This window comes from Elephantulus edwardii, unplaced genomic scaffold, assembly GCF_000299155.1.
Source record: "Elephantulus edwardii isolate Elephantulus edwardi_28Jun2011 unplaced genomic scaffold, EleEdw1.0 scaffold00009, whole genome shotgun sequence".
In the NCBI taxonomy this organism is placed as follows: Eukaryota; Metazoa; Chordata; class Mammalia; order Macroscelidea; family Macroscelididae; genus Elephantulus; species Elephantulus edwardii.
In genome coordinates this window covers 4,639,665-4,661,406 of record NW_006399759.1, presented here as the reverse complement: position 1 = coordinate 4,661,406, position 21,742 = coordinate 4,639,665, and the positions used below count along the sequence as shown (strand labels likewise).

General features: G+C 37.4%; 1 protein-coding gene across 2 annotated transcripts in view; it reads left to right on the top strand.

Moving 5' to 3' along the window:
• Positions 1-21,742, top strand: part of BRE (brain and reproductive organ-expressed (TNFRSF1A modulator)) — a 724,026-nt gene that overhangs the window by 249,923 nt on the left and 452,361 nt on the right. For both annotated transcript variants that reach the window (XM_006880575.1, XM_006880574.1), the window contains exon 5: positions 11,972-12,166. In XM_006880575.1, coding sequence (XP_006880637.1) covers positions 11,972-12,166 — 195 coding nt within the window. The remainder of the gene's footprint in view (positions 1-11,971; positions 12,167-21,742) is intronic.

The following is a 21,742-nucleotide window of genomic DNA, read 5'->3' as shown; positions in this document are numbered from 1 at the left end:
GGTTGAAAAGGTATGGAGATAGGATACATCCCTGGCATATGCCCTTCCCAATTTTGAACCATGCAGTGTTCCCTTGCTCTGTTCTGATGACTGCCTCCTTGTCCAAGTATAAGTTTCGCATTAGAACGATCAAGTGTTCTGGGATTCCCATTCTTCTCAGAGTCAGCCATAGTTTGTTATGATATAAACAGTCAAATGCCTTTGCATAGTCAAATAAGCACTGAGGTCCAAACGGAGATTTGTACATGAATGTTCATAGCAGCATTATTCACACTGTAAGAACATGAAAACAGCCTAAAATGTCCAAACACAAACGAATGGATTGAGAAATTATGGTACAGTCACACAATTGAACGCTGTGCAGCATGCAGGAGCAGTGATTTTGTAAATTATTACCTAACTTGGAAGGAATGGATAACATTATGCTGAGTGAACGAAATCAATCCCACAAGGATAAATATTGCATACAACCATTATTGTAAAATGAGTATAAGGATCCAAGCAGCACGGGAGAGCTTGGAAGCAGACGGATGAGCATGTGCAGGAGGAGGAGGGGATTAATCATGGCGTTATACAATTTGATGGGGGATGAGGGAAATGGAAATAATTTGTTCTTGAAAATAATGTATTTGAATTTTGTAAGTAAACTATTAGTAAATAAAAAAGAAATAAAAAACAAAAAATTTAAACAAATCATGCTTTTCTATTTTTAGTTCTATTAAGATTGCAAAATGCCAGGGATAATTTCCTAGGCTTCTATTCAGATAAGTAAAACACAAAAATGAGCTTGCCAGTCCCTCCCAAGTTAAATAATAATTTACAAAACCAATGCTCCTGTGTGCTGTGTAGTATTCCACTGTGTGAATGTACCATAATTTCTCAATCCATTCGTTTGTGGTTGGACATGTGGCCTATTTTCATGTTCTTGTGGTGATGAATAACACTGCTATGAACATCTAACTCAGTCCCAGAAGGACAGATATTGTATAAAACCGTTATTGTAGAACGTGTATAAGGATCCTGAGGGGTGAGGAGGGATGGAAGCAGAGTGATGAGGGTGTGCTGGGCGGTGGGAATTAATCACGGAGTTGTTCAATTTTATGGACAGGGGTTGAAGTGGTGAGGGAAACTAGAAGAATCTGTTCTGAAAAACAATGTATTAAAGTTTTGTAAATAAACTAGTATAATTTAAAAAGAAAAGGGAGAAAAAATGAGCTTGTCAGAGTTTGATTGTCAGAGGCATAAATTCCACAACTGTGACCACTGCATTCTAGCACATTGATTGCTCTGGCTTTCTAGAAATATGTTGTGAGTCTCTGAATCTAAGAAACAGAAAGCTCAAGATTAGTCGAAATATATTTACTTAGGATAAAATTGTGCAAGATTTATTCTCCAGGCAATTTGAAACTGACTATCTTTTTAGCTTAATTCTTATTTAAAAAATAATACGAATGTTAAATGTTATATCTTAAATGTTGAGATTGTAAAACAGTTTGGAATGAATAGTCTCAAATATACTATTCTATTTTAAAGAAATTATTTGTTTTATTATAAAAGTATATGTGCAGAATTTGTTGTTGTTGTTAAGAATAGTTTATTTGATTACCACGTTTAGTGACCCTTAACACAATAGGAATTTGGGCCCATTGTTACTATGCTTGAGGCTGTTGCTGTAGTTACTTGTGAAAATCCATTTCAAGGAGGGTCTTCCTCTTTTTTAAGGACTCTCTGCTTTTCTTTCTCATGACATGTCCAAGAATATGGATGAAATCTCTTCACCATTGTTTGTAATAATTATTTTGAGTGCATTTCTTTTAAGACAAATTTGTTTATTCTTATGGCAATCTATGGTATATGCGACATCCTGCATCAGTGTTACCATTCAAAACATCATTAGTTCCCTGGTCTTCCTTGTTCACACATATGAAGTCCTTGAGAAATACAATGACTCGGATCAAATGCACCTCAGCCCTTAAAATGGCATTTTTGCTTTTTTAACACTTTAAAGCAGTCTTTTACAGCAAATTTGCCTAATGAAATATGTTGTTTGATTTTATGTATATACACATATACTCAGAAGTTCAAAAGGTATAGAATCATAGGACACTCCCCCTCCCAATCTTCTTACCAGATATACAGTTGTTAACATTTTAACCTGATTTTTTTCTAACTGGGCTGCTCCTTGGAGGCAAGGATTCTAAAGCTTCATCTGACATACTTTGGACATGTTGCAAGGAGGGACCAGTCCTTGGAGAGGGATGTCATGTCTGGGAGAGGGGAGGGACAGCGCAAGAGAGGAAGACCCTCAATGAGATAGATGGATTTAGTGATTGGGGTAAATGGGAGTACGTGTGTTGAAGACCATGTGGTTGGCACAGGATAGAACAGGGTTTAGCGCTCTTGTACATAGAGTCGCTATGAGTCTCAAGCAACTCAATGGCACATAACAGTTGGTTTTTATGATGTGGAGATTTGGGAGTAGTCAGTCGGAAGCGATTGTACTATATATATACAGTTCTATATTTATTTTTACTAAATAGTTTTATTCCCAATTGTAGAATTGAAATATTATAGCAAATGTCAGATGGATCTTGGCTGAAAGCAGAGAGTACCTAGAGAAATGTCAATCTGTGTTCTGTTGACTATGCAAAAGCATTTGACTGTTTGGATTACAATAAATTGTGGCTGACTCTGAGAAGAATGGGAATCCCAGAACACTTGTTGTGCTATGCAAAACTTATACTTGGAGCAGGAGGTAGTACTCAGAACAGAGCAAGGAAATACTGCATGGTTCAGTAGGAACGGTGTGTGCCAAGGATGTGTCCCATCTCCATATCTTTTCAATCTATATGCAGAACAGATTATCTGGGAGGCTGGGCTCTATGAGGAGAAATGTGGCGTCAGGATTGGTGGAAGATCTATTAATAATCTGCGTTATGCAGATGACACAACCCTGCTTGCCGAAACTAAGGAGGACCTCATGTACTTGCTGCAGAGGGTCAAGGACTGCAGCCTTCAGTATGGACTAAGGTGTAATGTCAAGAAGACAAAGATTCTCAGCACTGGACCAACTGGTAGCATCAGGATGGATGGTGAAGAGATTGAGATTGTTCACAGCTTCAGTTTTCTAGGCTCCACAGTCAACACTCTTTGTACCAGCAGCCAGGAAATTAAAAGACGTATTGTGATGGGAAAGTCTGCTGTTAGGGACTTCTCCAAAATTCTGAAGAGCAGTGGTGTCACTCTGGAGACTAAGGTGTGTCTGATGCAGGCAATGGTCTTTGCAATCACTTGCTATGCATCAGAGATTTAGACAATCACTAGGGAGGATAGAAGGAGAATTGATGCCTTTGAGCTGTGGCACTGGAGAAGAGTATTGAGTGTACCATAGACTGCTAAGAAAACAAACAGATTCATCCTGGAGAGGGTTAAACCAGGCTGCTCATTGGAGGCAAGTATTCTGAGGCTTTGTCTGACATACTTTGGACATGTTGTAAGGACTGGTCCTTGGAGAGGGACATCATGTTTTGGGCAGGTGGAGGGACAGTGCAGCAGGGGAAGACCCTCTATGAAGTGGATTGATTCAGTGACTCGGGTAATCCTTATGGGTGTATTGAAGACAGTGCAATTGGCACAGGACAGAGCAGCGTGTAGGGCTGTTGTACATAGGGTCGCTATGAGTCTCAAGTGACTCAACTGCACATAACAACAACAACAACAAGTTCCACAATCAACACTCTTGATACCAGCAGTCAGGAAAATAGATGAATTGCTTTGGGAAAGTCAGCTGTCAGGGACCTCTCTAGAATACTGAAGAGCAACAATATCCATCTGGAGACTGAGGTGTGCCTGATAGAAGCCATGGTCTTTGCAGTTCTTTGCTATGCATCTGAGACCTAGACAATAACTAAGGATCATAGAAGAATTGGTGCCCTTGAGTTTTGGTGTTGGAGAAGAGTGTTAAACATATCATGGACTGCCAGGAGAACAAAAAGGTCTGTCGTAGGGTGAAACCACTCTTCCTTGTGGAGGCAAGGATTTTGAAGCTCCGTCTCACATGCTTTGGACATATGACCAGAAGGGACCAGTCCTTGGAGAGGGATGTCATACTAGGAAGGGTGGAGGGACAATGGTGGAGAGAAAGACGTAGGATGCAATGGATTGCCTCAGTGATGGTAGAAATGATAGGTCTGTGGGAGATGATGACATTGGCTTAGGATAGAGCAGATTTCAGAGCTAGTGTACATAGGGTCGCTATGAATTGCAGATGACCCAATGGCACATAACAATAACAACAACCAAGGAAATGATTTGTGTTTCCATAGTTTTCTGCCCCTAGCTTTTAAACTGGCATCATCCATGTATAGGATCCATCACTCTTTCTTAGTTGTTATTATCAAGAGACTCCTCAATTTCCCTCATTTCTTAAAGATGTTATTACGTGATTTGTTCTCTCCATCTTGGAATTATTCTTGTCATGGTTGTAGATGATTCTAAAGTCAGTGTGTCAGTGATGTCAATGATACTTCTAACACCCTATTCCCAATTTCCTGCCCTTCAGTGACCTTGTCTTTCACTCTACCTCAGTCACATGTACCCTTTGTAGTTTGCCATGCTTTGTCAGTTCTAGTTTCAGATCACCTTCAACATCTCAGTTGCAGACATCTAAATCTACATCCTCCTATCTTTCCTATTTGTTATTATTAGTCTCTCACTGCTACAATTCTTGCAGTGCCCTAGGACTTGCTTTCCATTTGTCCTACTAATTTTGGGTTAGTAGCTCAACTGCTTACCAACTGTGTCACCAGAATTCTTTGTGATCCTACTACTTTTTGGTTACACAGACATCTCTTCTTAACTTGTTTCATTTTTACTTGATGGTCCATGATCAAAATTATTCTCTTGCAAACCCCCCAAGACCTCTCGTCCCCCTATTCTGTTACTGTACTTATATAGTAAAATCCTCAGCCACTGAAAAGTCCAAATTCTCTCTATGTCTACATCAAGGCAGTTGAGTTTATGCTAAATTATTTCCACATAAAAATCATACCTTTTAACCTTTGTGGAAATTTTAGCACTATCTGGAATTTTTACTACATTTCCATTATCAGTTTACTTTTAAAAGAATGACCCTTCTCAAGATCTATTTCAAACTTTCTCCTCCAGCTTCCACTGTTTTTTTATGACCTCACATGACTTTCTTATTTTAGAGAAAAATATTAGAAATCAGAACTAGCACAATGTCCTATCACCACATGGAACAGTCTCTCTCCATTTGACTCCATTTAATTGTCCTTTCCTCTTGTTTCAACACATAGAGTTTTTGGTTTTTTGGTTTTTTTTTTTTTAATGTCAAAACTCTTGGAGATTCTGTCCCTACCTCCTATTCACTGACTATTTCTTGCTAGAGTATCCTCTCTTCTCTCTTTATCATAAGATTTTTGCTCCTTCTCTACAGGGACCTGCCCATCAGGCTTCAGACATCTCAATAAAATTGTTCCCTTTGGCTGCTACTTACAGTTGTCTATATTAGCCATCTTCAGTTTCTTTGTAGCGAGTTCCGATGACCCAGTTGCACTAATGGTTGAGCTTCTGTGGTAATTTGAATGTATTGATATCTCTGGGAGAAACATGGACAATCTACTCTTAGGTGATTTACAATATCTTGAAGATCCACTGGGCAATCAGCAGTGACTTGGTCCTAACTCAGCAGTCATCAGGATTTGAGGGTTGGGTTTTTTTGTTGTTGTTGTTTAGTTTTTTCCAACCTATCTCTCTTCAATCCTTGACAGAGTTTCACTACACCAAAATATTGCACTGATTGTTGACATTATTGACTTGTATTTTTTTAAATTAATTTTGGAGAGACTTTGGATTTCCATTCATTCATTATTGCAGTTTTCTCCTTGCCCAACCTCCCCCCCAATTTGCTCTTCACTTTCAAAAGTAAAAGAAAAGTTCTTTCATTGTTCTACAATCCCTCCCCTCCAAGTCAACTCCACTATGCAGCCTTCATTTTGAAAAGTAAAAGAAAAATTCTTTCATTGTTATACAATCCTACCCCCAAGTCCACTCCACTATGCAGCCTTCATTCTGGACTCCTGTCATGACAAGAATACTCAATCATAAATCCCTTTTGAACAGTTCTCGCTCATCTGTTTCAATGTAGAATACATAATTTATCCCATCTTTCTCAGTTTCCCCCCAACCCTGATGTCAGTCCCATTTTACAACAGTGACACTATGTAATATTTGTCCTTTTTTGACTAAGATATTTCACTCAGCATAATGTTCTCTGGGGTCATCTATTTTGAATAATATTTCATGAGCGCCTCATTTTTCAGGGCAGTATGGTATTCCGTTGTGTGTATATACCACAGCTTCTCTATCCATTCGTTTGTTGATGGGCAGTTCAGTTGTTTCCTACTCCTTGCTATAGTGAACAAAGCCGCAATAAACATAGTTGTTCATATATCTGCTTGGGTGGCGGTTATGTTTTCTTCATCATATATTCCCAGTAGTGGAATTGTTGCGTAAAATGGTATTTCCTTTTTTTTTTTTAATGGTATTTGTATTTGCAACTTTTTGAGAAAGTGCCATACTGCCTTTCATATTGGCTGCACCATTTTACACTCGCACCAACAGTTGAATAAGGGTTTCTGTTTCTCCATAACTTTGCCAGCATTCATTATTTGCTGTTCTGTTAAATTTTGCTATTCTTACTGGGGTGAAATGGTATCTCATAGTTGTTTTGATTTGCATCTGTCTTAGAGCTAGGGATTTTGAACATTTTTTCATGTTTTTGTTTGCCATCTGAATGTCATGTGCCCATTTTTCAATTGGGTTGTTTAGCTTTATCTTGTTGAAGTATTTTATAAATTCTAGATAAAAGTCCCTCATCTGACACATCATTACCAAATACTTTTTCCCAGTTCGTGGCTTCCCTTTTTTTACACTGTTGGAGAAGTTTTTGGATGTGCAAAAGGATTTGAATTTTAGAAGGTCCCATTCATCTATTTTATCCTCTCCTGGTTGTAGATTTTTTAGGATGCTTGGAAGACTGTTTATGTTTTGGATTAGGACTTTAGAGTTCTTCCAAGCTTTTCTTTATTGAAGTTTAAAGTCCTTGGTTTTAGTCCTAGGTCACTGAGCGACCTTGAGTTGGTTTTTGTGTATGGAGTGAGGTGTGTATCTTGCTTGAGTTTTCTGCAGATAGTTTTGCAGTTTTGCCAACATCATTTGTTAAAAGGCTGTCATTTCCCCACTTAACTGATTTCATTTCCTTGTCAAAAATCAGTTGACCATAGGTAGATGGGTTGATTTCCAGCTTCTCAATTCTTCCCATTTATCTATGTGTCTGTCATTGTACCAGTACCATACTGTCTTGACCACCACGGCAGTGGACCAGATGGTTTTACAAGTTTATCAAACAGTCAGAGAAGAACTGTCACCAGTTCTATATAAACTATTTCAGAAAACAGAAAAAGATGGAATTTTCCTAGACTCATTCTACGAAGCAAACATATCCTTAATACCAAAGCCAGGAAAGGACACCACTAAAATAGAGAACTGTAGACCAATATCTCTTATGAACATAGATGCCAAAATCCTGAATAAAATACTGGCCTGTAGAATCCAGTGATACATCAAGGAAATAATTTACCATGACTAATTGGAATTCTTAGCAGGTTTGAAAAGATGGTTCAACGTAAGAAAAACCATCAATGTAATTACTATCACAAAGAGCAAGAACCACATGATCCTATCAATTGATACAGAAAAGGCCTTTGACAAAATCCAACATCCTTTACTCATTAAAACACTGTACATTTGAGGGGAATTTATTCAACATAGTAAAAAGTATATATGCAACCCCAAGAACCAACATTGTTCTCAATGGAGAGAGGTTAAAGGCATTCCCTTTAAGAACAGAAACTAGGCAAGGATGCCCACTATCTCCCTCTCTTATTCAGTATTGTATTGGAAGTCTTAGCGATATCAATAAGAGAAGAGAAGAAAATAAGAGAGGTATCCACATTGGCAAAGAGGAGGTAAAATTATCTCTCTATGCAAATGGTATGATAGTATACTTAGAAAATCCTAAAGACTCAGCAAGAAAACTACTGGAAATAGTTGACCAATTCAGCAAAGTGTCAGGATACAAGATCAACATACAAAAATCAAATGGATTTCTCTACAGTGACAAAGAAAATACAGAGCTGGAGCTAAGAAAAAAAAAAACAACAAACCTCTTCACAATAGCTAATCACAAGATTAAATAAATACTTGGGAGTAAATCTAACCAGAAGCACAAAGGATCTATTCAAAGAAAATTACAAAACATTACTACAAGACAAAAAGAGACCTGGAGAAATGGAAGAATATCCCTTGCTCATGGATAGGAAGACTCAAAATTGTGAAAATGACAATACTACTGAAGGTAATTTACATGTTCAATGCAATCCCAGTACAAATACCAATCCCATTCTTCTTCAAGATGGAAAAGGCAATCTCCAGTTTCATTTGTAATGAAAAGAAGCCCTGAATAAGCATAGCACTCCTTAAAAATAGAAACAAGGGAGGCATCTCACTCCTTGATATTGACTTGTATATTATAGTTTCAGACCATTTCATTCTCATCATATCATCTTATATAATTAATCACTACTGTTTTCTTGAAGCAATTCTTTCATTTAGTTTCTAAGAAGCAGGCTCTATATTTGTAACCAACAACTAAATAATAGAAAATTAACACTCTATTGTACCTCAAGCCAGAAGATTCCCTTTTGCAAGTAATGGATACAATAATAAGTGTCTGACTTCTTATAGTACTCAGTACTGATGTAAGAGTAACATTTTATAGTATCTCAAAGGAAAAATAATTTTCTCTTAAAATAGCAATTGGTTGTTAGCTTCCTTTTCAAAGTTTCTTATCCTTCAAGGTTTCTTTGAAGCCCTTTTTTTTTTTGCCCTTTTCCTTCTGCTCCAATAGTTAATGCCTGGGCTTTAAGCCCTTTCTACAGCATCAATATATAGATGGTGCCAACTATTTTCAGAATACTGATAAGACTGATCAGCTAGTCTGGGCTTTGACTACTGACCAGACCATCTGGACAAGAGAAGAATCTAGAAAAATTCTTCACATTCTGTTGTCCTGACCCTCCTCTGTATGAATCCTCTTCCCCTCCATATTGTTGAAGGTCTTCCTCTTCAGCTGAACCTCTGCCTTTTCCAGCGTGAAGTCTTTTCTTCAGAACTGACCACTCCTGGCAACATACCCAAAGTATGTGAGATGAAGTTTCACCATTCTTTTCTCTAAGGAGCATTTCTGCTAGACAAACTTGTTTGTTCTTTTGGAACTTTATGAAATATTCAGTACTCTTCTCCAACACCCCTCAGTTCAAAGACATAAATTCTCCTGTCATCCTTATTCATCGTCCAACTTTCAAACGCATGGGAAGCAACTGAAAATATCAAGACTTGGTACAAGTGCACCTTAAGCCATAAACTGACATCCCTCCTCTTGAGCACTTGAAAGAAGTCCTTGCCAGCAGATTTTCCCAATGCAATGTGTCTTTTGGTTTCTTGACTGCTACTACTATGGATATTGATTATGAATACATGGAACAGGTAGTCATTTAAAAAGTGAGTATTCTCCATCTATGCTGCCTACTCATTCAGTGGTGAAGATTTTTGTTTTCTTCATGTTAAGATGTAATCCCTATTGAAGTCTATACTCTTTGTTCTTCTTTGCCAAGTGCCTCAAGTTGTCTTCACATTCAGCAAGCAAGATTGTGTCATCTGCACAGTTCAGATTGTTGATAAGTTTTCTTCCAATCCTGATGCCGCCTTCTTCTTCTTCTTCTTCTTCTCCTCCTCCTCCTTCCTCCTTCCTCCTCTTCCTCCTCCTCCTCCTCCTTCTCCTTCCTCTTCTTCTTTCTTCTTCCTTCTTCTTCTTCATAAAGTCCACCTTCTGAAATTACTTTCTCAGTATATAGATTGATTTGTTATGGATAAAGATACATCCCTGGTTCACACCATTCCTGATTTTAACACATGTGGTATTCTTTTGTTCTGTTTTATTAGCTGCTTCTTGGTCTATGTAGAGAATACTCATAAGCATAGTTAAGTGTTCTGAGATTCCCATTCTTCTCAATGCTATCTGTCATTTGTTATGATCCATACATTCAAATGCCTCTGTATAGTCAATGAAACATAAATAAACATCTTTCTGTTACACTATGATTTCAGCTAAGATCTGAGAGCAGCCATGATATTTCTTCTACAACCTCTTCTGAATCCTGCTTGAATTCTGACAGTTCCTTATTAACATACTAATCCAGTTGTTTATGAATAGGTTTTAACAAACTTATACTTGCATGAGATATTGATGACATTGTTTGGTAATTTTCACCTTTTCTTACATCACTTTTATTTATAATGGCAAAAATATGATTTTTTCTATTGATTATACAAAATTTTGTCATTTGGTATGCAGTTTTAGTTCTCTCACTATGGTCTTTCCTTACTCTTTGTTTCCAACTTCTGCATTCCATTCACCTATTATTATTATTAATGCATCCTGGTTGCATGTTCATTCATTCAATTTCAGGATACAAAAGTTGTCTCCTGAATAGTGCTTTCCCACCTACTCTCCATGATGTGTTTTTTGGCAGCAGATGGTAGACTTACAGCTTTGCAGTAACATTCTTCCCCCCACCCCAGTAACATTTGTCAACAGCTGATAGATTTGTTTATGGTTTATTTTGGCTTACTGAAATGTAATCTCCTTGAGATCAGGGACTTGGCTTGTTTTCTTACATGCTTAGAATAGTGGTTAACATATAACTGAATCCACTTTAATAGTTGTTACATAAATTAATATGAACTTAACAACTTTTTTTTCCCGATCAAGTCTCAACTTTATTGAAATCATACGAACTTAACAACTTTTATACTTATGAGACCTTCCCTATTCCCAAAGCCTTTCTAGTTCTTAAGATTTCTCAACCATTTCTTTCTACTTTTTTCTGAACCTTGCATTTCTTAATTTTGTTCTCCCTTGTCTCAATTGCATTTCTGCATTTTTCAAGCTAAAGCGTCAGCAGTTTGCTTACATCTCTGTGGGGCTTTAGTATTTCTAAAGCATTTGTATTTATATTGGTATTACAGTTGCAGATGGTCTGTGGGTCTGAGTTGAATGACTGTAAGCATATAATGCTGAATTTATAAAAGAGTAAGAAAGACATTAAGACTTTCAGGCTAAATTTATATTTTTCTAAGATATTTAAGTTTCTTGTTTTATTAATAAATACCCTGCCTATTTTTATTGTTTCTGCCTACTTGTGAAGGGATTCCTCCTTGATTATTGGTGAGGATTTTTAGAAGACATGAGAAACCACCGAGATCAAAACTCTCTCAACTTCAGATCCAGGCTTATAGCTGTTTTGGTTGTTCTGTGCTGTTAAGTTGGAACCAACTCAGAGCTGACCTTCCAATAAGCTTTCAGGGGCTGTAGATCACATGGGAGGAGATTGCCCATCTTTCTGCCGTAGAACCGTAGAACAGCTAGTGGATTTGAACTACATGCCTTTTGGGTGGCAGCACACCTCCTTGCCACTAAGCCCCTACAGCTCTCTATAGCTAACTTCTTGTTGTTGTGGTGTACTGTCAAGATGGAACTGACCCATAGCTGACCCTCTAGCAGGTTTTCAGAGGCAGTTAATTACATTGAAGGAGATTGGCCATCCTTCTCCATAGGAGCAAGTAGTATCTTTGAACTGGGTGCCTTCAAGATTGCAGCACAACTCCTTGTCACTATGCCACCTGAATTCCCCTGTAACTAACTAGGAGTAGTCATTTTCTTTTCCTGATTTCCCTCACATTTTCCTTCTATATTAACGTGTAAATGTAATGCTGTATTTGCATTGCAGTTTGGTTTTGACTGTTGTATTATTTATGGCTTTTACAGAATCTTGCCTCCTGGAACCCTTCAAATCCAGAATGTCTTTTACTTGTGGTGAAGGAGCTTGTGCAACAATATCACCAATTCCAATGCAGCCGCCTTCGCGAGAGCTCCCGCCTTATGTTTGAATACCAAACATTACTGGAAGAGCCACAGTATGGGGAAAACATGGAAATCTATGCTGGGAAAAAAAACAACTGGGTAAGGTTTTTTGAGAATGTGAAAAATTTACTTCTTTTATAATAAAATAATTCAGATGACTATTTATAGTAAACTTGAATTAGATAAACATGGCTTAGCTGGACACACTTTTTCTTAACTTAAGGGTTTGAAGGCCATTAATGCTTATTTGTTGCAATGCTTTTCTTACAGGTCACCTGGGCATTTTGTAAAATGCAGTTTCACTCCTCTACTTCACATGCAGGGCCTGAGAAACCTCCATGTGTGATAAGCTTTCCTGGAGGCTTTGATGCCAGTGGCCCACAGGAGACATGAATTTTCCCTTCCTTTCATTGTGTAATTACTCCTGTTTCCCAGTTAGATAAAGAAGGTCAGGAACTCTGGCAGTTGCTAGCTTATGTGGACCGTTTATAATTTTTAATTTTTTTTTTTTTACATTGTGTGGTCCTTTAAAAAGGCAAGTCATTTAGTGAGTGTCATTTCTCTGTCAAAACTTTTCATGCAATTCTCTCTCTTTTTTTGTTAAACATTTTATAAAAATTTAAGCATAAATTAAAAGCTTAGCCAATTTCAACATTTCTAAAAATTTAACCAGAATTATTTTGGTCAAATCCAGTGTTAGCTGAATTAATAAGGACCAGGGACATTGAAGTCTTCTCCTCACCACGATGGAGGTTTTGTCTCATTTTCCACTCTGTATAGCCTCTCAGTAAAAACGAAAGTTTCCCCAGTGGTGTTTGAAGTCCTGTGTGATTGCCGTCACCATCACAATCTATCAGTGACCTCACATCATCTCCTACCACCTTCTCTGTCTGCACTCTAGCTCTGCAAACACGCCCTTTCTTTAGGGTCTTTTCTGCTGTCGCACAGACATTTTTCCTAATATGCCATCTTCTCATAGCTTCCTGTGCTAACATCCCTCTCCTCCTTTTAATGACTTCCCTCGCTTCCAGTAATGTCACGTACCATAAATTTATCTGTCTTAAGGGTGAAACTCAATGAATTTTACTCAATTTACTGAGTTGTTCAGCTATTGCCATTAGCTACTGTAGAACAGTTTTGCCACCCTAGTAAGATCCTTCATGTCTGTTTATAGGTATTATCTGTTCCCACCTCCAGCGCTAAGCAACTACAAATCTCCTTTCTATTTCTATTTCTATAGCATTGCTTTGCCTGGGTGATTTTCATAAAATCATATATTTTCTTTTCTGTCGTACATCTTTCACTTAGCAGAATGCTTTTGTTTTTTTTCTTCAGTCACAAATTTTTAATGTGTGAACATACCTCATCTTAAATTAAAACTACTTCTAGTTATTTATTTTTTAAAAAATTATTGTTTTCTGTGAAGGTTTACATAGTGGTTTGGGTTCCTACTCAATTTCTACACAAATTGTTCAGTGACAACGGTTGTATAGCATGATGTTTTCAAGGTTTATCTATGTCATAGCATACCATGGAAACACTATATATTTACCCTTTCTCCAATTAATGTTGTTTACACTTTTTTATTATTATGAATAATGATTCTATAAATTTTATGAGCAAGTCAGCATAACATCTCTTTAAAATTGAAACTTGCATTCTTCCAACATTTGATGTGCTCTTTGCATTTTAAAACTTTCTTTTTCATACATATAATTGGTTTATTTTGTTAGTTATATATTCCAATGGAAGATAATTATCTCAAAACTAAATGACAACATTTATTTTCTTAATTTTGTGGGCCAGGAATCTTTGTATACCTTGGCTAGATCCTCTGCTTCAGGGTCTCAGAGGCTCCAACCGTGGTATTGGCCTGTCAGCATTGCATGATTTTGCAGTCAGCTCAAGGCTTAGCTGAAAGGGTCTACTTCTGAACTCACTCAGATTGAGGTTGTTGGTAAGACTTACTTCCTTGTGTTCTATTAGACTTTGGGTTCAGCTCGTTGCTGGCAATTAGCTCACAAGATCTGTTCTCTATTCGTTGCCATGTATACTTTGACTTAAGATGGTTTTATCAGAATATGCAAATGAGAAAGAGCTGGAGTGAATTATGTGGGCAACACAGAGTCACAGTATTTTATATATCTAACCTTGAGAGTGACACGATCTTAATTTTGCTGCATTCAGTTTCTTAGGCACAAGCTACACACAAGAAGAGAGATTACGTAAGAGAGCAAATACCAAAGGTCAAGGAGAGCTACTTGGGACTATAACACATATTTCTTGTATTTATTGTCTGTCTCTGGCCACTGGAATGTGAAATTTTGTGAGGATAAGGATAATTTTTTTTTTGTTCTCTATTAATCCCAAATAGCACAGTGCCTGTGAAATCACTGATGCTCCAAAACAATGGTTGAATGAATTAACTACTAAATTCTAGTGGCCTAGTTAGTAAAGAGTTGCACTCTCAGCCCTAAGCCAGGTAGTGTGAATCCACCAGCTGCCTATTGGAGAAAGATGGGCTATCTTCTCTCTCTTGTGTTTTTATCACCTGTGGAAACCTACTGGAGGATCAGCTTGAGTCAGTTCCAGCTCGACACCACATAACAACAGACATAGAAAGACATTAGGTGCTCTTCTCTGTGATAATCTTTTTAGGTTTTCTTTAGTTGTACTTCTCTTAAACTAACTGTGCCCTCCCCATCCCTTTATATCTTACTTTTTTCTTAAAGATATGACTTCCAAGGCCTTGCAGATGACTCATGCCTTTGACTCAGTAAGACTAAAATTTATTCTCTTTATAAATAATTTTGTATTGAGCGATACTAAAATCTGTTTGTATGAATAGCCAGGAAAATTTTGTTGAACTAGGTTTCTGCTCTATCTTTGTAATATCTCTTTTTAATCAACTTAGTTATCATTTAAAAAAAAAACAACAAAACCCAAAGAATAACATTGAGTTGATTTTGTCTGGACTACTTGGTGAGCCTGTAGTGGCTGTAGACCAAGGTTTTTAATTTTCAGGATTTGCTTCCTTCCTTTCTGTCCAGTTTTTAATAGTAAGGATGAATTTAAATGAGTCTGGTTCTATGCCAAGGATCTCTTCTTGTTTGTTGTGTTAAGTCACTATTTGGAATCTTTTAATCCATTAGCTGCTCCATGGGAGGAAGATGGACAGTTTTCTTCTGTAAAGATTTATAGCTCTAGAAACCCAATAAAAGGTTTAATTCAGAATTGACTCATAGGCCGTAGTTTTGTTTTTGGTTGGTAGGTTTTGTATTGTTTTTTTAGTTTTATAGTAACTTTTCTGCACTAAGAATCATGAAATTATTTTCCGTGACTCAACTAATATTGATTTGAAGGAGGTGTAATGATTTCAATTCACTTAAAGCATCTCACAGTTTGTATTTATAACATGTAAAAAACTTTCTACTAAGTGTTTTATTTTTACACTTTTTAAAAAATCCATCTATATTTAAAAAATCCATATATATTGTATTTTATACTTTACTTCATTGTCATTATATTTCATACAATCATCCCCATACATTGTGTTATATAAAATTAATCAATATTAATGTGATGTGATGTTAATATCACATGTGATATTAATTATTAATATCACATGTGATTAAAATCTTACTGAATATTATCCAAAAATGGCTAGAAAAGTACATCAACAGAGAACTACCAGAAATACAAGCTGAATGTACATCAGGAATATGTCTTGTCTCTGTATTTTTTCAATCTATATGTGGAACATATTATCCAGGAGGCTTGGCTCTGTGAGAAGAAGTGTGGCATCAAAATTTAAGATAGACTTATCAACAATCTGAGTTATGCAGATGACACAACCCTGCTTGCTGAAACTGAGGAGGACCTGAAGCGCTTGCTGCAGAAGGTCAAGGACTGCAGCCTTCAGTGAATTGAAACTCAACATCAAGAAAACAAAGATTCTCACCACTGGGCCAATTGGCAGCTTCATGATGGATGATGAAGAGATTGAGATTGTTAACAGCTTCAGTTTGATTGGCTCTACAGTCAACACTCTTGGTACTAGCAGCCAGGAAATTAAAGGATGAATTACATTGGAAAGTCTGCTGTCAGACTGTGGAAAGTCTCCAAAGTACTGAAGAGCAACAGTGTCAGTCTTGAGACTAAGGTGCACCTGATCCAGACCATGGTCTTTGCAATTACTTGCTATGCATCAGAAAGCTGGACAGTGACTAGAAATGATAGAAGAAGAGTTGATGCCTTTGAGCTCTGGCACTGGAGAATATTGAGTATACCATGGACTGCTAGGAGGACAAACAAGTTAGTCCTAAAGAGGGTGCAGCCAGGCTGCTTCTTGTAGGCAATAATTCTGAAGCTCCATCTGCCATACTTTGGACATGTTGCAAGGTGGGATCAATCCTTGGAGAGGGACGTCATGCTTGGGAGGGTGGAGGGACAGCGCAGGAGAGGAAGACCTCGATGAGATTGATTGATTTAGTCACTGGAGTAATGGGGATGGGCATGTTGGAGACCATAAGACTGACAAGGGATAGAGCAGGATTTAGGGCTGTTGTACATGGAGTTATTATGAGTTGAAGGTGACTCGATGGCACGTAACAACAACCACAACATGGTCTTGGCTGAGAGTATAAGAATAATGTCTATTTGTGCTTTATTGATTACACAAAAACATTTGACTATGTGAATCATATAAAATTGTTGCTAACATTGAGCAGAATGGGAATCCATGAACACTTGGTTGTGCTCATGTGAAACCTTTACCTAGAACAAGAAGCTGTTGTTCAAACTGCGTGGTTCAAAATCAAGAAAAAAGTGCATCAAGGATGTGTCTTTTCTCCATGCCTTTTCACTCTGTATGCTGAACAGATAATTCAAGAGGTTTGACTTTACAAAGAATGTAGCATTAGGATTGGAAGAAAGCTTTTCAACAATCTGTGGTATGCAGATAACACAAACTTGATTGCTGAAAGTGAAGAATCCCTGAAACAATTGTTACAGAATGTCAGGAAATACAGTCTTCAATATAGATTGCATTTCATGATCAAGAAAATAAAAATCTCACCACCGGCCCTTGTGATTAATGGAGAAAGGATTAAAGTTAACAGTTTCATCTTGCTTGGATCCACAGTCAACACTTTTGGCACTAGTTGTTGTTGCTGTCATATGCCATCAAGTCACCTGCAGCTCATAGCGACCCTATGTACAACAGCCCCAAACCCTGCTCTATCCTGTGCCAATCTTATTGTCTGATACACTCACTACCCCACTCTCTGAATCAGTCCATCTTATGGAGGGTCTTCCTCTTTTGTGCTGTCCCTCCACCCTCCATGATGTCCTTCTCCAAAGATTGATCCCACCTTGCTGTCAGAGACCTCTCCAAAGTACTGAAGAGCAACGATATCTGTCTGGAGACTAAGGTGCACCTGATACTATGGTCTTTGCAGTTACTTGCTTTGCATCAGAAAGCTGGACAATGAGTAGGGAAGAAAGAAAGAGAATTGGTGGAAGAAAGAAAGAGAATTGGTGCCTTTGAGCTGTGATGCTGGAGAAGAGTATTGAGTATACCATGGACTGCTAAAAGAACAAACAAGTTCATTCTGCAAGAGGGTCAAGCCAGGAGGCAAGGATACTGAAGCTTTGCCTGACATAATATGGCACTAGTAGTCAGGAAATAAAAAGACATATAACACTCAGGGAATCTGCTGCCAAGGACCTCTCCAGAGTGCTAAAGAGCAACAACGTCAATCTAAAGACTAAGGTGCACCGGATCAGTTCACAGTCTTCTTAATTGCTTGCTGTGCATTTCAAAGCTGGACAGTGAGTGACTAAGGATAACAGAAGGAGAATCTGTGCCTTTGAATTACAGTATTGAAGATGGATACTGATCATAGGATGGATGGCCAAGAATACAAGTGGATTTGTTCTGGAGAAAGTGAAGCCAGAGTAGTTCTTGGAAGCAAGGTTGACAACTCTGTTTCACTTACTTTGTGTACGTTGTCAGATTGATCCAGTTTTTGAAGAAGGACATCGAGTTTGGAATGGTATAAAGCCAGCACAGAAGAGGAAGACCTTTACAACATTTATTTTCAATGACAGTAGACTGACTATGGCAGAGAGGTCATGTGTGTCAGAGTTGATGTGGTTCAGGTAGGGTAAGATCCAGAGCCATTTTTCGTAGGGTCACTATGAGACATTGTCAACTTGATGGCACCTAACAACAACAACATGTTTCTAGCATCATAAAGTTGTTTATTATGGTATTGAAGATACTTACACATAGGCCATCAGAGACATTATCTTTGAAAAATTTTAGAGGCAGAAAAGAAACTAGAAGTTTATGTTGTTAACATGTACCGTTGAGTCAGAACGAACTCAAAGCTGGCTCTAGCTGGTTTACAGAGGCTGTAAATTGTATGCAGATGCAAGGAGATTGCCCGTTTTTTCTCCCAAGGAGTGGCTGCTGGTTTCAGACTACCTGCTTTTGTGTTGGCAGCACAGCTAAACCACCAGAGGGACCTTTGGAAGATTGTAGAAAGTGAAAGCATTCTGAAGGTTTAAGAAACCCTAGTGCACTCAAGAGTTTAAGTAGATAATTTACAGATATTTAAATGTAAAAAAATGATATAGTCAGGGGAACAGCAATTGTGTAACTAAGAAACAATCTTAACAAACATCTTTTACCTTTGAGGGAAGGTGAGTTGGTGGTGTTGTTAAGTGCCGTTGAGTTGCAGGTGACTCATAGCGACCCTGTGAAGGAGAGTCCTCGATGCTTGGGTGCCTTTCATCCTCTCGCCAGGTTCATAGGGTTTCCGGAGGCAAGGTATTATGGAAGTGGATGCCACTCCTCCTTCCAAGCTGGTGAATATTATAGACTTAAATTATTTTTAATATCTCATCAACTGTATGCTTTTTTTAAAAAAAAAATACATTTAAATTTGCAGAAAATCTGCCCAAGATATAGGTTAGGTTTCGATATAGGTTTTGTCATCTCTCAGTCATTCCATGTCTTGTGGAATGTAAAAAGGTATTTCTTCTTGTGCTATCCTGTTCATTTGAATAAAATCAGAAACTCAGCCCATTCCTATTGAGTCAGAACTAACTCAGAACTGACCCTCCAGCTAATTTCCCAGAATAAAAATTCCATGCTTAGACTGGGTTCTTTGGGTAGCAAAGATGCAAGGTAGGGCATCAGAGCTTCCTAACATCATAAATGTATGTATGAATTAAATGCTATTATGAAAAACTATATATTCAAGATTTCAGTCTGTTTTCATTGGTTAGAGTGCTTCACCAAACCTCCAAAATAACTTTAAGCTTGTACAAAACTGATCTGCTAGGTTTAGGTAAATTAAGATGTATGTCAGATACAACTTTTACTCCCAAGCCTATTAGAATTGAGAAAATTAAATACCTATTTTTAAAATAAAAGCCAAGTCATAGTAGATAAGGTCCCAAATGAAAAGTACGTACTGTAAGAGAGCTCAGGAAAAGGGGTAAGCATTGAGTAAGTAATGCTGTGACTAAGGAAAGGCTTTCCCAGTGGGTCAGAACTGACCTTGGCCTTGAAGGAAGGGAGACAAAGCATTAAAGATAGAGAAAGCCATTAGGTGTTAGGTTTAATGGCTGGGGGGAAGTTTTGGGACAAAGCTTACGTGGAAAACAACAAATGGAGGGTTGTGTTACTAATCAGCAAATCACATTTATATCTTATTACAAATTACATCATGAGGAATGTTTTGAAATACATAGATGTTTATTAATCATAATACTGTAATCAATATATACTAAATAAGACATTGGAAATACTGATATTTTCTTTCTGAGCTGAATATAAATTCATGGGTTTTGATTACTGTGATCTGAATAGTTTATTAGATAAATGTTTTGTACCGAGTCAAAGCTACCCTTACTTGATACTGTTGGATTATAAAATTCTGTATGTGTTCAAAACTCACTGATACCAAGTAAGTTTTGACTCATGGCAACACACAATAGAGTTTCTGGGGCTGTAAATCATAACAGGAGGAGACTGCTCATCTTTCTTCAGCAGAGCAGCTCATGGATGCATACTTCTGAGTTAGTGCAATTTACTGAGGGCCAGGCCACCTACTTCTTACTTACTTACTGTTGCCAAGGTAACAGTGTCTTTTTGACATACACATTTGCATTATTAATCTCCTATTTCTCCTCTGAAAGAATGTTGTTAATGTGCCATCGAGTTGCTTGAGACTCATAGCGACCCTACGTACAAGTCCTAAACGCCGTTCTATCCTATGCCAACCTCGCAGTCTCAAACATACTCATTCCCACCACTCTTCTCACAGAATCGATCCATCTCATCAAGGGTCTTCCTCTCTGAAAGAATGGGGCTTTTTAAAACCTGACATACCTCTTATATTTTACATTGAGCAAACACAGGACAACTTTAAAGCCATGTAAATGAGGGAGGTTGGTGTTACCTCCTGTCAGCCTTCTGGAAAGCATGATAATTTGAAATAGTGTCTTGTCTCCTCACCGCCACAAATGCTCTTCTTTTCTCTCTCAAATGTCTACTTAGAGGGTTTCCAGAGGTACAAATTTGAAAGTAAATGTTAAAAAGTAAAACCAAACAGTAAGCAAAAATATCATACTAATATTTAGTTCTTTGCCTTTGTTATTTGTGAAGTAATCTTTCTTATTGGTTTGCCCATGTTCTCTAATGGGAAAAGCTTAGTGCTAAATACTGTTTCCCTTTATATTATGATTTTATAATATTTAGAAACATTTTTTTTAAAAGCCACACAAAACCAAATCATTTCTATTAAGTTGGGACCAACTAATGACTGACTCTTCAGCTGGTTTTCAGGGACTGTAAATCACACAATCATGGAGTTGTACAATTGATGGGTAGAGGGGTAAGGGAAATGGAAAGACTTTGTTCTGGAAAACAATGTATTTTAATTTTTTATGTAAACTAGTAGAAAATAAAAATAAAATAATAATAATAGTAACAATAGGAATTGCTCATCTTTCTTTTGTGGAACAACCAGTGAATTTGAATGACCTACCTTTGAATTGGCAGAACAACTCCCTATCCTTTAGACATCAGTGCTCCCTTAATAAACTTTAAGATAAAAAAAAACACAACAGTAATAGAAACTTTTAATTTTAAGAATGACTCATTTATTCAGAAGAACCTGCATGTTCAGAGTATTTTTAAAGGTATTTTTTCTTTTTAAAAAACTTACAATATTGAAATAATTCCAGATGTATGGAGTATCTTACATATTACATAACTATTCACCTAGTTTCTCCCAATGTTTAGGCTTTATAGTATGATTTGAAGAGCCCTGGTGGTGCTATGTGTTGATAATGTCTCTAGTTTTACAAAGTTGTTCATTAGGCTATTGAAGATACTTGCACACGGGCCATCAGAGACGTTACCAAAAGTCAGCAGTTTGAATTCACGAGAATACTGCTTGGAAGATAGATGAAGTTGTCTGCTTTCTTTAAGATTTACATACAGCCTTGGGGGGGGAAATATATATATATGATACATACATTGAAGTTTAAACATAGGCATGAAACATACATACATGAAACCTTGGAGGATCACTAATTGTCAGCATTGATTTGGTGGCAGTGACTTTCTTCCCTAAATCATACAATTTCTTTTTTTTT